This window comes from Pavona decussata, unplaced genomic scaffold, assembly GCF_977016875.1.
Source record: "Pavona decussata unplaced genomic scaffold, jaPavDecu1.1 SCAFFOLD_51, whole genome shotgun sequence".
Taxonomy (NCBI): Eukaryota; Metazoa; Cnidaria; class Anthozoa; order Scleractinia; family Agariciidae; genus Pavona; species Pavona decussata.
Genome location: NW_028145473.1, coordinates 2171212 through 2186174, shown reverse-complemented (window position 1 = coordinate 2186174; position 14963 = coordinate 2171212). Strand labels below are relative to the sequence as shown.

The following is a 14963-nucleotide window of genomic DNA, read 5'->3' as shown; positions in this document are numbered from 1 at the left end:
GGGTTAGATTGACTCCTTATTTTAAAAGAAAAGAAAACATATTTCAGTTGACACACTAAAAATTAACATCAGTGTTGACAGCTTTTCATGCATTTCTAGCCCCTAGTTGTCTCACGCTAACGCCTTCCCTTAAGTCCCCCACCCCCTTCCCCAACTCCAAAACCCGTTACGCGAGCCCTGTTTCGTGCCATACAGTGCAATCGTAAAACGACAAAATAAACCTACATATATTGAGTAGTTTTAGTTCTAATTTGTATGTGCCAACCTGATTCCTGAGAGATGCTGTATCAGAATCTATCTTTGTTTCCACTTTCGATTCTTCTCTGGACAGTTCTTCTCCTGATTCCATTGTTGAGAGTAATGAGTTATATCTTTCTTTTGCTAACAATCTTGAAATATCCCTCGAAACTTCTGACAATACTGTACTGGTCTCGTGAGTGGCTTTCCAGGGTTTAATATGATCAACTTCAATTTCAAACTTTGAAGGATCAATTGCAATTCCATCGGTACTTTCTTCTCTGGGGTCAAACGGCAGACCCAAGAGGGACTTCTTCAAACTAGTTTTCCCAGCACGATCTTGGCCAATGAGTAATACTCGACCACGGTACACTTTAACAAATCCTTCTCTGAGTACCTTTTCATAAAGCAGCTTTGCTTTTTCTCCTCGCGCTCGAATCTCTGTAGGGACTACAACTGTAAGAGAAAAAGGGTAAAGACAGTAGGTTTATTTTTTGCCATAAAACACTTTGTCACACTATTCGGCCCTTTCGCAAACCGGGACAGACGTAGCTATTTCACTTGGAAACGAACAGCTGCACTCATTGAGATGCAGAATAGCAGCTAACTAGTTTGATATGCCAGCTCATGTTCTTTTAGTAGAACGTAAGGTTTTCGATGGAACTTTTAGTTGGTAACGCTTTCGCTTATTGTCATCTATTTCCTTTTTGTATTTTAATAGAACATCTGCTGACTTGCTAACTTGACAGTAATTCCTACTTGAAGCGTTCTAATATCTTGAGTATTTTGAGTATCTAGGAGCGTAGAAGTTGTAAAGAGAATAAGAGGCTCAATTAAATCCTGAACAATTCTTTAAAGTGCCAATGACCAGGAATACAACCTCATCACCAACACCAAAATGTACATCAGTAATCACGTCATCAAGAGAGGGATGTGGATGACTGGTGATAGCTCTGAGGGAGGTGTCTTTCTTATAAATTGTCCCTGTTGCACAATGACTTTTTAATGAATTAATTTTCGAGATAAAACGTACAAAACAAATTATCATTCTATTGACAAATGCCACACAGAATGTTTTTCATCACAGAAGGCTCCATATGTTGACAAGGCAGTTTCTGTCATCAGCTGAGCATTTTTGGAGTCTTAAACTTCAATGAGAAGAGTTTAAGAGCAACTTCGTTTCAAGAGGACAGACCCTGGGAACGGGGTTGCGAGGAAAGTTATTTCTTTTCGTGAAAAAAGAACCAACTCCGCTTTACCCCCCCCCCCCCCCCCAAAAAAAAAAGAAAAAACAGCCTGTTGAATTTTACGGCGTCATGACAACCTTAGTCACACGCTGTTCACGTGCAAAGGCAATCAACACCCCTAGTTAACAGTGAACTGCTACCCTCTAAAGCCGTGGTTTTGTTATGTTATCCACTCATCGCCTTTCGGCATTTCTACTGTTAGATGTCATGAGATCATGAACTAGCCAATGCATGAATGTCCTGCAGCGGGAAAAACTACAGTTAAATAAGAACATCGGCTAAGGTTAACAGTGTTATGGCTTCGAAATGCTACAATATTCATTAAACCAAAAAATATTTTCAATAAATCTCGTATTTCTATTGAATGAATAACATTTTTATTCAGGGATTTAAATATTTGTTCAGTAATTTTCAGTTTATATTCACCCAAATATTTTATTCAGTAACTCGATATTTTATTCGATGCGTTATTTATTTAGTAATTTCTACTGCCCAACTGGGCAGCGGAAGATTTCAGTGTCCTTTCAAACATTTCTCATTTTCTATTTTACAAATTCGCCCTGGGGCAGGTGGGCATACAATAGAACACTAGGTCCCCTGCTAGGTAAACCCACCACCTAACCATCCCTCAACCAACCGTGAGAGTATACGCACAAAGACCCGACCACAACACCGGGAACTGCGTCCCCTACTCTTTCCGAACAGGAGTGGATTCCTTAACGTCCCACAGAGTTATTTACAAACAAGGGTTGTGAGACGGGGCCTACGGTTTATCGTCCTTATCCGAGAAGACTAGAGAGTCTAACCATTTGCAGATGTCAAGGCAAAGGCAGCACTTTCTCCTCAGTTATTTAAAGACCCTGAGTGTTGGTCCGGCCGGGGTTGCCTGGGAGAATGTACTTTCATCCATTGATTATCTGTCTGTTACTGGACACGGAAAATCCAGACAATAACTTACTTGGGGTTTCACCAGGCCACACTCCTTCTGAACAGACTCAAAATGGCAGTATCTGTCCTGCGTTCGTTGCTGGATATGAATTTGCATTTAAATTAACGGGGCCACTGTCATAGTAATCAACAAGGAACTTCTCAAAGACCTGCGAAATTGTGGTTATTACAGATCTTAGGTCTATTTTCCGACACCAAAGCTTTCCTATTTGAGGTCTAGTGATATAGCTATAATTACTTCAATGTAATGAAGAACCTAGAACTCATTCATTGACAGCATTTCCCCTTATACGTGACTTACATAGTGACTTTAACCTCACCTGCAATATCTATCACAAAGCTTGGCATCTTATCCATCAACTCCATCAGACTTCCAAGTTCTTCAGAGGTCAGAGGGTTGCCCTCCACACACAGCCTTTCAAGCTCTTTCAGGTCAGCAACAACCATAGAAAGTTCTGTCAGTTTGTTAAAACTCACATCAAGCTCTCTCAACTTTTTAAGATGTTTTAATGTTGCAGGTAAGTATGAAAACCCGTTGTTGTTCACAAACAGCTGATTCAGATTAACCAGGTCACCAATACTGTTAGGCAGCATCTCCAGCTTGTTGTGACTTAATGTCAACCTTGTAAGATGCTTCAGGCTGCTCATATCGTCTGGTAATTGACGAATACGATTGTGTGAAAGGTCAAGCGCGTCCAGATCACGCAGTTTTAAGACATTCGTGGGAACATTTTCGAGTCTTCTCTGTCCAAGATCTAAACTTTTCCGTCCTTTATGGTTTATTTCAATGATATCATTTAACCGCTCCGCTGCTGAAATGTACAACCTCTGTAATCTTGAAGCTACGAGTCAACAACAATAAAAGCGGTTAGTTTTATAACAATAATGAAATAAGCTATTTAGCTGCTTTAATTGCGTCGCCTCCAGTTCTTCTGGAAAGGGTGTGCATTGCTTTCTCTGATTAGTCCATGATTACTTCAGTGATGTGAAACTAAACGCAACAAAAACAGTAAAGAAAACAGCTCATACTGGAGTTTTTAAGGAAAAAAGAACACAAGGGGGTGCTTACCATTTGTAGGTAAAATCTGGTTGATGTAACCGTTGCATAATGGTAAGGGATTTTCCGAATTGACCGACCAACCGGATGAGATTTCGCTTACCATTTATCTATCAGGCGTTACGTCCCGCTCCAGCCGGAAAAGAGGGAGCTTAAGCAACGACGATGGCAACGGCAACGAAAACGTCATCAGAAAATATATCTTCATTTCATTTGTGCTACTTGGCAATTATTTCAACTCGCTCAACTTTTACAAAAATGGCGAACTATCCAGGAACCAAATTGGTAGGAGAGCAAGAAAATGAAAAATTCAGTGCCGTGCGTTCACGTTCTTCACAAAACCTTAAATGTGGTCATTTCATGTTGTTTTTTTGCAGAGGACGACAAAGAAATGTACCAAAATGTAAAACGCACGTGCAAAGCGATTGTTTTTGCTCATTAAGCCAATTGCTTTGCGGCGTTTTCGCAACGGTTGCCATCTCCGTCGTTGTTGCTAAGCTCCCTAATACCTGGGAACGGAGATTTGTTCAAATGGTAAGGAATTTTCCGCCTTTCCATTCCGAATGGAAAAAGAGGAGTACCTCCACAATTTCCGAAAGAAATTTCTGGAAAATTGCTTTACCGTTTGACTTCAAACAGAAATTTCCGGACTTTTTGGCAAAATGGTAAACACCTAAGAACTCTGAAATGTACTTTAAATTAATTTTGATGAACCAAAACAGTGTGTGAAATTTAGTGGAGCAAAACAACAAAAACAAAAAAAACCCCACCAAAATGCAAGAGCATGAAAGGAGTATCAGCTTGCGTTAAGCTACTTCAAAACATAATAACAAAACGGAAATGTCTTCGATCTGCATGTAACACAATTGCAAACCGTTTAAGGTTACTGATTGGGTAGAAAGGTCAAATTTTTCTCTAAAAAAAACTTTTTAAAGTAATTGTTGAAGCAAGAAAGGGATGCAGGGTTTAATGAAAACGGTAGTTCGAAATCTTGAAAAGGGCACGAGCTAGGCGGAAAAAAGTTTTGTTGGAATAGCGGTGAACGAGTGAGTACGGTTGGCCATAGTGAGGTTGCTTTGTTAACATTTTACGGGGCAAAGTTTACCCGCGACCTCGAATTACCGGTAAATTTGCATATTTTGTTTACATCGTATTCACCGCATGTCACGACGTTTTATGCTGAATTTTACAGGGAGACAGCGTTCCATTTTGGATTTAGAGAGTGAAGCAAAAAAAGTCGTCTTGGGTGAAAATTAAGAACGAAAACAAAAAATTTCAGCTGGCAGCGGGCGGTAAAGGTTTGTGGTAAAAAGATATCGGGGCGAGTAGAATGAAAATAACTGCCTCGGCAGCTGACGAACTACCAGATACGTAGTGGAGATTCCAACACCAGCGCTTCTCCTTCGGAGTCCGAATTCGGAGATGCCGGCGACGATCCAGCCACTTTCGCTGTTGTTGACCTGCTCAAAAATTAGCAGCGAACTTCAGCTCGCAGAAATGATGGATGTAATGATTTAGCCGGTGGCGTCCTTGCACCAGACTTAACTTTACCCATTACGATATCGCTTTACGATTACAGTAACGCTGAATGCTTTCGCGCGAATTTAAATTATTCTTTTGTAATAGAACTCCGCAGGGAATGCTGCTTTGTGTTTGATTGGCCGGCCCCATGAGTGTGTTGACAAGAATTTTAATGACGTGCGAAAACTCTGAAAATGTTTCAAAGCCGAAAACACGGCTTTTGTTTTTACGCGAATTCTGCGCCTTCAAATGAATTAAAACCGTAGGTAGATTTGCTGGATTTCAACAAAATTTGGCCAAAATGCTCATCAGATGTTAATGCGTCAAAGGGTGTCGGGCTTTTACGAAATTCAAAATATTTTTTACGTGACGTGATAACTCCTAATGCGACTACAAAAATTTTCCATTGTCCAACTTTAGAACGGGTTTTCTCATAAACCAATAGGAATAAAGAAAACATTGGTACACCAGTAGGGTTAAAGAGGCTGTTCCCATAAGACTTCGCCATGACAACATCAACAGGGATAATGGAATTGAAAGAGTTTTGTTTTGTTTGTCCAGGTCTATTTCACTACTCTTCAGTCATGTCCTTTGAATATTTATGATTACATGAGGTCATGCAAAACGTAAAATTTACGTAATGTTTAAAACACGAGCAGCACTGTTTTATCGGGACACGTGCTGCGAGTTTTTTGAACGGCCTCACAAACATTCCTGGAAAAGCGTGTGTCAAGAGAGTTCATAACGAACGTTGAACGTTGAACGTTGGAATTAGCATACGAGAAAAACATTAAACACCGCATACTAATAAGGAGGAGATTTTATCTGGCTTTAAAACCACTGCCTGTGATGTTTTATCGACTATTTGATAAGTCAATGAGCTTATGAATTATTGATGAGTTTTTGAAATAAATATATGCTCCTGCTTCTCAAGTCTTTTATTAGGGCAAACGTTTCGCTCTCAATTTCATCTCATTGACACACAGGCAGCCCAAGCTCAATATCAGAGAACCGTTGAATTATAAGGATTTGTATGGGAATACAACGGACTTGTGTAAAATGGTAGAAAATAACAGTGTTTTGTCAATAAAGTCAACTTACCCTGTTTTTTCTTGTATTCTTTGTCATTTACCAGCTTTTCAAGCCGATTCGGAGCGATTTCGGTGAGTTAGCGTCGTTCGGGTTTCCACTGTTGCATAGTTCGGCCACATTACGCAAACTAAATGAGTAGAAATTATCGCAAATTTATTCAGAAAACGCGAGTGTAATTTTAAAACCCCGTAAGAAACTTGGGCTGAGCATCTGGCGAAATGGTATGACCAATGGAACAGAAAATTACCGGAATTTTCAAATTTCCGGGAAAAAGGACAACAGGTTATCGATATATTTGATTCTTTACCGGAAGTTTAGGTTGAATAGATCGCGCCCTTTAAACTGATTTGGGAAACACGTCCGGTAGTAATTTTGATTTGTCGATGGAAACAATGGTCCCTTGACGGTCTTCACAAAAAGGACACGAGGAGACCCCGCGAACAAATCTGTTTGCCTGTAGACAACTGGCCGCTGTTCCCCCCGTGCCAGGGAACTTTTGTTACCCAGCGTGCTGTTCGAACGTTCAATGTGTCCATGACGTTCTAGCCGTGGGTCTTTCGAAATTTCAGAAGCGATCCGACTTGAAAGAAAATCTTTCTAGCAAACGTGATACGACTTCAATCGAGTCGGAAATGCGCTGGAAGGATAGGTATTCATCTCTACTTTGATTCTATGAAGGAATTGGGACACCAGAGAAGATTTCAACGGATTTATTCCGTTTCACGCGTCGGGCATGGCTGAAATAGAGTTCGGCCTTTCGTTACACTTAACAGTGGAAACCCGAATGACGCTAACTAACCGAAATCGCTCCGAATCGGCTTGAAAAGCTGGTAAATGACAAAGAATACAAGAAGAAACAGGGTAGGTTGACTTTGTTGACAAAACACTGTTATTTTCTACCATTTTACACAAATCCGTTGTATTCCCATACAAATCCTAATAATTCCTTTCTCCGTGTAGATTTGAAACTTTGGCCGCTCGTTTTACCAATCTTCTTTCCTCAATACCGTAAATGCTGGGTCGAGAGATGGGCGGCGCGGCGCTAATTCGAGCATTTACAGTATCTCGATTTCTGTGACACGGCTGTTTGAATGGCTGTTACAATTTCTGATTTTGCGTACATTTATGTAAAATTTTACGCTTTGCACGGCTTCACGTAATTATAAATATTCAAAGTACGGCCGGGGAATGTCAGAGAAATAGACCCAGACAAACAAAATAAACTCGGATCGGGAGAAAGCAAAAAACGACTGAAACTTGAGCAAAATTCAGCCTTCTTATCCAACACCGATTTTGGTTGTTGAACATAAAACTTTTATGAATATCGAAAAGATTCTTATTGTAACCATTTGCAACTGAATTTAACAGGAAAATCTGTAGGAACATTTTTAAGATTTCTCGATTTATGCAGAGAAGGAACTTTTTCGCAGATCAGGGCTTTATTTTTCAAATAAAATTATCTTAAAATCAGAGCCAACCATGGAGCTCAATATACATTTAGAATATTTCGCTTTGAGGAAAGACTTTTAACAGAGAAGAGAAAGTGTAAACTTTTATTTTGCCAGAGATATGGGTGAAAAATGCGGGAATAAACGAAATCAGCCCGTAAAAATTGATTCATTATTTACTTGAAAACGGTCTTACATATTTTTTTTTCTAATTTCGCCTGCAAGTTGTCTAGATTAAATAGTGTAAATCCTGAAAGTTTCGTGATTAAGTGTCCCACTATAATTCAATAATCGACAATGATTAAAATGAGAATGGATCAGTAATTAACTCTGCAGTGTATGTTAAAGTGCTAAAGTGAACCCATGAATTTCCCTCTGAGGGTTTGCCCCAGGAAAAAAATGAGAGACCACACGACGGAAAGTGCGGGAATCGCACCAATGACTTCCACGTTTAATCAACCGTTCCTCTATCGACTGAGCTACAAAGCCTAGGCAGTAGCAAGGTAATAATAATAATAATAATAATAATAATGATAATGATAATGATAATGATAATGATAATGATAATGATAATGATAATGATAATGATGATGTTCCTCCGTCATTTCCTTACTGTCATTTCCTTACTTTTTGTCATTTCCTTACAAAAAATGTGTCATTTCCTTACAGTAAGAAAATGACAATGTCATTTCCTTACAAAAAAATTGTCATTTCCTTACAGTAAGGAAATGACAATGTCATTTCCTTACAAAAAAGTGTCATTTCCTTACCTCAATTTTGTCATTTCCTTACAACTAAGGAAATGACAATGTAATGTCCCTACCACAAATTGCATTTTCCTTACATTGTCATTTTCTTACAGGAACATTTTCTTTTCTTTATGGGGAATCATTAACAAAGACACTACTTTCGACGACTTACCTGTTTGCAGTAATTTATGACTAAAATTTTGTTCATTCAGTGCTTTTTGTTAAAATTATGGCCCGTCTCAAATCAGCGATTGGTCAGCCTTCATCCAGTTAGATGCCTTTATTTACAATAGGTTTTTTCGTTCATTTTTTGGCAAAAGTAAGAACTGATATCATTATAGGCCCTGGCAATAAATACAGACTAATACTGTAGTAAAATACGTTGGATGTGATTATATTTTACACAATACAACTAAATAATAATTGCAAAGCTGTGCTTAAATGAAATCAACAAATTTAAGTTAAAACTACTCCGGTATACGATCATGATAGTTAAATGGCTTTTTCTACGCATTCAAATAATTGTTATAAAGGGCAATCTGAGGTTAATACTTACTTGTCCTCCAAAAGAATGAAATAATTTAGTAAAGCCAAGATGAGCCAATAAAACGTAATGCAAGCACGCTACTGTGGGCATTGCATATTGGCACTGTCGCAGTTGGAACCGAACACTCGGGCAGTTGAAAACCTTGCAAGATTGGACACATAAGTTTCTATACCCCAGTTCTCAGGGAAGGGTTTTGTTTTATTGAAACTGATAATAATAAATTTGGTAAAAAGAGAAGGGCAGAGAGGTTGCAAACTGTCACTGCGCTCACCAAAGAAAAGAAACAAAAAGAGCGACAAAGACAGCAATTTTGGTACGGAAACAGAATCTACCAGCTGTTCTGAGAATTAGGAATCTGAGTCAAAGAGTTCCGAAGACGACCCTGAATACGACCCTGCTCAGGAAGCGTTTTTCGAAAAGGGTCAAAAAGACGTAGACGACATGTCAACATTCAGGTCAGATTCTGAGGGCGTTGAAGAAGTAGTAACAAGCCGAAAAAGCGACGCTAAATGGGAGGGCTAGTTATTACCAACAAGCTGAAATGCACCACAGTCTTCGAGAGAAATCCCTTGGCCAGTTCGAATTCTATAAGTTCCAGCGTCATATTGCGGGTGAGGACACACCTGTCGCACAAGCACTTAACAACACGAGGCACGTCCATATTATACTCCAAGAGTTGGACTCACATGGAACAGGTTTGGATTGTCTAGCGCGGGACAAGTCCTTTGACATTCGGGACAAATGAGCCAGACCAAGACTAAGAAAAAAAAAACCCTCAAAGGAACCACCATCAGGCTCTACTTCCGTTCCTTGGAGAGCTTTTCGAAGTGGGTCAAGGAATGTAAGAATCCAATCGAAGACCAAGACGAGCAAGAAGATAACAAACTGACGGAGAATGGGCCACTTTTTTGTCGCTGGTCCCTTGGGAGGCCTAAAACATTCTCAGGGGACGTTTTCAGACACACTGATTCCATTGGAAGCTTTTAATAGAATATTTTTCTTGCGTCCAAAGGGAACATTCGTATTGAATCCAAAAATTGACTTTTTTCTAAGGGGTAGGTTCAGGGGTTTTTGGTCAAAAATTAGCCAACTTTGAGCTTTGATCATTTCTGTGAAGTTTGAACTTTGTGGTATAAAAAAGGTTTTTTTCCTGCAAATGTATTCTTACCCGTTGAATAGATGTCAGTTTCATTTAGATTTCATGTCTCCATCTTTAAGTCAACGGGATTTTTTTATGTTTGTGTTATGTGTACACCATTGTTCTGATTAAAAGGCATTTTTACTAAAACACATAGGGGCGAGCGCCAGTACTCAAAACTAGCATCCTACTGTGGTTTCTATTCTAGGCACCTGTTAACCCTTTCTAGACCGAGGGGAGAAGGGGGATTCTGCCCGCTTTGACTTTGAACCTTTATAACCATTTTAACTTTTAATATATAAGCAAACACCACCAAACTCAGTAACTCTTTTTAAAACTTGCCTGGGAACAAATTAGTATGGTCGGTGAATGACCTTGACATTTGACGTTGCCATGGTAACCAAATATTCACAATTTTTACAAAATTCTAGCCCCGCATTTGCTTGGAAGGATTTTTTTCAGAGGAGCATAGTAATTACGTTTACATCATTCCATTAAACATAAAAAAACAGGACTTTTCAATAAAAGGAAAATCTTCCTGCCCGTGATATTCTGAAAACTGTCATTTCCTTACCTAAATTGAGACCAATTTCCTTTGTAAAAAGATCAGAAATTAAAAAGAAGCCACGACATTGAGGCAAAGCTTGCGTCTCCTTCCGTGAATACTTATTATGGATGTCAACTCAAAGTTCTCTTTCACAGGACAAAGATATCAACCAACACAGTAATTGTCATTTCCTTACAATTTTTACAGAAAACACAATTACCTTTCCCTCGTTGCGAAGCCATTCGTTTGTGACAAATGCTCGATTTCTTTGCATGGCCTTTAGTTGCGTATGTCTGGCTTTCGGGCATCTACTATGGTGAATTTATATGATTTAAATCCAGCATGGTGGAGGGATTTGTACTTGTGAGTTATTTTTGGTTGAAAATTGAACACCTATAGTGCTTTGCAATGCCAGAGGACTGCACTAAAGGCAATTAAGTCTTAAGTGTCAACGAATGTAGTATTAATAGGCAAGAACAAGTCTTACATTTATAGGTAGGTCCGAGTAGTTGAGTGCTCAATTCAAAAAAGATACACGAATGTAAAGTTCCTTGAATTTAGACTAAAATTGTCATTTCCTTACCTTTAAAAACAAGAAAAAATTTGTCAAAAATTTGTAAAACGTTCGAAAGTGCTTATTTCTTAGCTGGCACTTTCATTCGTCCTAACCTTTCTACAAAACAAGCGGGACTTGTTTATCATCCAATCTGCGGTTCATTTTGAAGAAGAAAACGATATTCTAGAAATTGTCATTTCCTTACCTATTGAACATTTCGTCTTAAAACTTTCATTACTACTATAATACTCGTGCCATTTACATGATAACCTCACGAAATGTAGCATACATTGATAGCTGTTATGTCACAAAAGACCAGGCATTATCATCTATTTTTAGCCCTTCTAGAGACATTTAACTCAAAAATGGCAATTCCGTCTTGAGGTTGACTTTGAAACCTGTACTAGACATTATACTTGCACTAGATTTTTTTTTCGTCAAAAGGTCGCTTTTCTGAAACATGGATGATAACGTGGGGAATACAAATGAAGCTGTGGGGAATGACTTTATCATCTGTTAGGCAAATTTGCAAAGTTCTAGCAATTTTTCTTCCTAGATTCCCCAATTTTCGTCATTTCCTTACCTTTTGGAAATTTCAATACGTCATTTCTCGGTGGCAGTTAAGGCTACATTGCTCTTCTTTTAACACAGATAACATTAGCACCAGAAGTTTGCTTTGTGAAAAAATTAGGGACTTCCCATGTAAAATGCACATTTTACAAGCGATTTTATGATTATCATGAGAAAGGTAAGGACATGACTTTTCAGGAACATTATAATGATAATGATAATGATAATGATAATGATAATGATAATGATAATGATAATGATAATGATGATAATAATAATAATAATAATAATAATAATAATAATAATAATAATAATAATAATAATAAAAATAATTATAACCTTTATTCACCCTTTATTACAGTCTTTATTGCACAAGTGCTAGTGGGGCCGAGCACTAAAGTTGAAGTCAACTTCACAACGAAATAATTTCAAATTGAACAAATGGATGATTATGGTAGTAATTGCGGAAAATACAAACGTGAATGGCCCAAAAATTAACTGCAGAGTTAATTCTCTAATCCATCACTCGTGCAGGAATGGGCATGCTTATCTACAACACAATTCAAGGGACTGGGCCTGGGCGCGAAAGATGGCGGACGTGTTTTCTGAAGCTCCGTCTTCTTCTCGATAAAAACCAGGATGCCTACAGAGGCGGATAACGAAATAAACCATGAAGAGGCTGATAAATCGAACAAGTATCCTGCAAGGAAAAGTGAATCCCGAAGAAAGAAAAGAATGCGAGAACGAGGATCTCAGACTGATGACGAAGCCCTTAGTGATGGCGAGCAACACGAGCATGGCTGCGCGATGTGCAACACGAAGCTGAACGACATACAATGCAAGCTCGATAAGTTGATATCTGTGCTACCTGAAATACAAAACCTGAAGATCCAAGTAGCAACGCTCGAAAAGGAAAACGAAGAGCTTAAGGAGAGTCTGGAGTTAACACAAGCAGAAGTTGAAGGTTTGAAGGAGCAAGCCAGCGTGACCGCGGCAACGCTAAAAGCAACAACCGCCAGGATAGTCAAACTAGAAGAGCTAGAGCGCAGGGTTGTCAAACAAGAATGCTTCAACAGAAGAAATAACATCAAATTCTTCGGCATCAGCGACAATGAGCAGGAATCCCCAGAAGACACAGAGGCAGTTCTGAGAAACTTTCTTGACAAAGAAATGAAATTCTCAAAGAAGCACCTTGATGAAATTGAATTCGAGAGAGTCCACAGAATTCCAACTCGGGCACGCGAAGAAAAACCAAATCAGCACCCAAGACCGATAATTGCCAAGGTATCTTTCTTCAAAGATAAGCAACAAATCAAATCACACATCAAGCACCTACCAAGAGGAAAAAAGTTTGGTGTGGCTGATGACTTCCCGAAAGAAGTAGATGAAATAAGAAAGGAGCTTTACCCGGTGCTGAAAAAGGCAAAGAGAGATCACAAAACGGCTTTCTTCAACGTCGAAAAGCTAATTATTGACAAATCTGTTTACCGAGGACCCGAAACAAAAAACTTTACTCTTTACGGTCGAATCATGGACAATAATTAATTTGGTTAATCATTTAGTGCCTCTGTAGAGCAGTAGGAAGGCTTACGTGAATCTCAGACAGGAGAATTCGCCCTAATTGCTGCAGGTATTTATGTTTCGTGTTGTATGTTGTATTAGTTTGCATTAGTTTGTTGTTTTATCGCCCTAAACTGTCTCTCGCTAGCTCTAAATTCACATGCTCATCGCTCCAATTGTCCGCAATGAAATCTGTGACTGGAAACTGCGTTTCATTTCACTTTTCATGTACGTATGGTCTTCAATGTTTTATCTCTGAATGTTAGAGGGTTAAACAAGACGATAAAGCGACGTCAAATATTCCGATGGCTGCATCAACAAAAACCGGATGTAGTGTTTTTACAAGAAACATATTCTTCTGCGCAAAATTTAAAATCGTGGGAAGCAGAATGGGGTGGTAAAATGGTTGGAAGCCATGGCACTAATCACAGTCGAGGAGTAATGATCTTATTCAAGCCAAAACTTGATGTAAACATCGAACAAATTATTTACGATAAGAATGGTAGATATATCCTTTTTGAAGCATTGGTAGAAGGCGATAAATTTGTTTTTGTGAATATTTACGCCCCAAATGACCAAACTCAACAGGTGCAATTCCTTAGAGAGTTATCGAATTCCGTTTTAAACAAATATGCCGGAGAAAGAATGGTCCTAGGGGGAGACCTAAATTGTGTTATGAATGAAATTGACAAACGCGGAGGGCGTTCTTTCGAACAAAAGAAGACAGTTATTCAAGAAATAAAAACTCTAATGAGAACTCACAATCTTATAGACACCTGGAGCTGCAAACATCCAAATGAACAAGCATTCACGTGGAATAATTCATCCATGAAGATATATTGTAGATTAGATTACCTTTTTATATCAAAAAGTATGGAATCAGCAATCCAAAACGCTAAAATTGTGCCAAATATTTTTTCCGATCACTCTGCTATAACTCTGTCAATGTCCCTAGAAAGTAATGAAACAGAGCGTGGCCCCGGTTTCTGGAAATTTAATAATTCATTATTAACCGATAAGTGTTATACGGAGATGATAGCAAAACAATTACCAAAGTTCATCTCCAAATATTGCAGCCTCAGTGACAAAGGCTTATTTTGGGAAATGATCAAAATGGAAATCAGAGCATCAACAATAGTTTTCGCTAAAAATAAAGCTAAACAAAAACGAAATGAAGAAAAAGATTTGCTTAGGAGATTCAACCAATTACAGGAAAAGATAAGATCAAAATTTAGCGAAGCAACGAAAGCTGAAATGGATCGAGTCAAAAAAGAACTAGCAAAAATTGCCTCTAGAAAAACACGAGGAGCGATGACACGTAGTAAAGCACAATGGTACGAGTTCGGTGAAAAGAACAATAAATATTTCTACAACCTGGAAAAAATAAACCACAAGAAGAAACACATAACCTCGTTAACAAAAGAAGACGGTAACATAGTTCATGAGCCTAAACAAATTTTAGAAGAGGAGGAACGTTTTTTCAAAGAAATTTATCAAACTAAAAATGTCTGTCCGGAATCTGACAATCTCAAGCACCTTTTTGACGGCCTGAATACTCTCAAACAGGAGGAAGCGGACACCTGCGAAGGGATGCTACTCCCTTGCGGAATGTACCAGTTCGCCGAAACAATTTAAGAACAATAAAACACCTGGGTCCGACGGCTTTACTATAGAATTTTACCGGTACTTCTGGAATGACATTGGTCAAATCATGGTTGATAGCTTTAACTATGCTTTTGAAAATGG

General features: G+C 38.6%; 2 protein-coding genes across 5 annotated transcripts in view; both read right to left on the bottom strand.

The window, feature by feature from the left end:
- LOC146481044 (uncharacterized) overlaps nt 1–14963 on the bottom strand; it is a 185587-nt gene that overhangs the window by 120371 nt on the left and 50253 nt on the right. The gene's annotated exons all lie outside the window — the stretch shown is intronic.
- LOC146481045 (uncharacterized) overlaps nt 1–14963 on the bottom strand; it is a 68562-nt gene that overhangs the window by 31695 nt on the left and 21904 nt on the right. For 3 of the 4 annotated variants that reach the window (XM_085108729.1, XM_085108730.1, XM_085108731.1), the window contains 2 exons: nt 2753–3274; nt 266–693 (listed from right to left, as the gene is read on the bottom strand). In XM_085108729.1, coding sequence (XP_084964855.1) covers nt 266–693; nt 2753–3274 — 950 coding nt within the window. The remainder of the gene's footprint in view (nt 1–265; nt 694–2752; nt 3275–14963) is intronic. The other variant, XM_085108732.1, reaches the window with a different exon arrangement.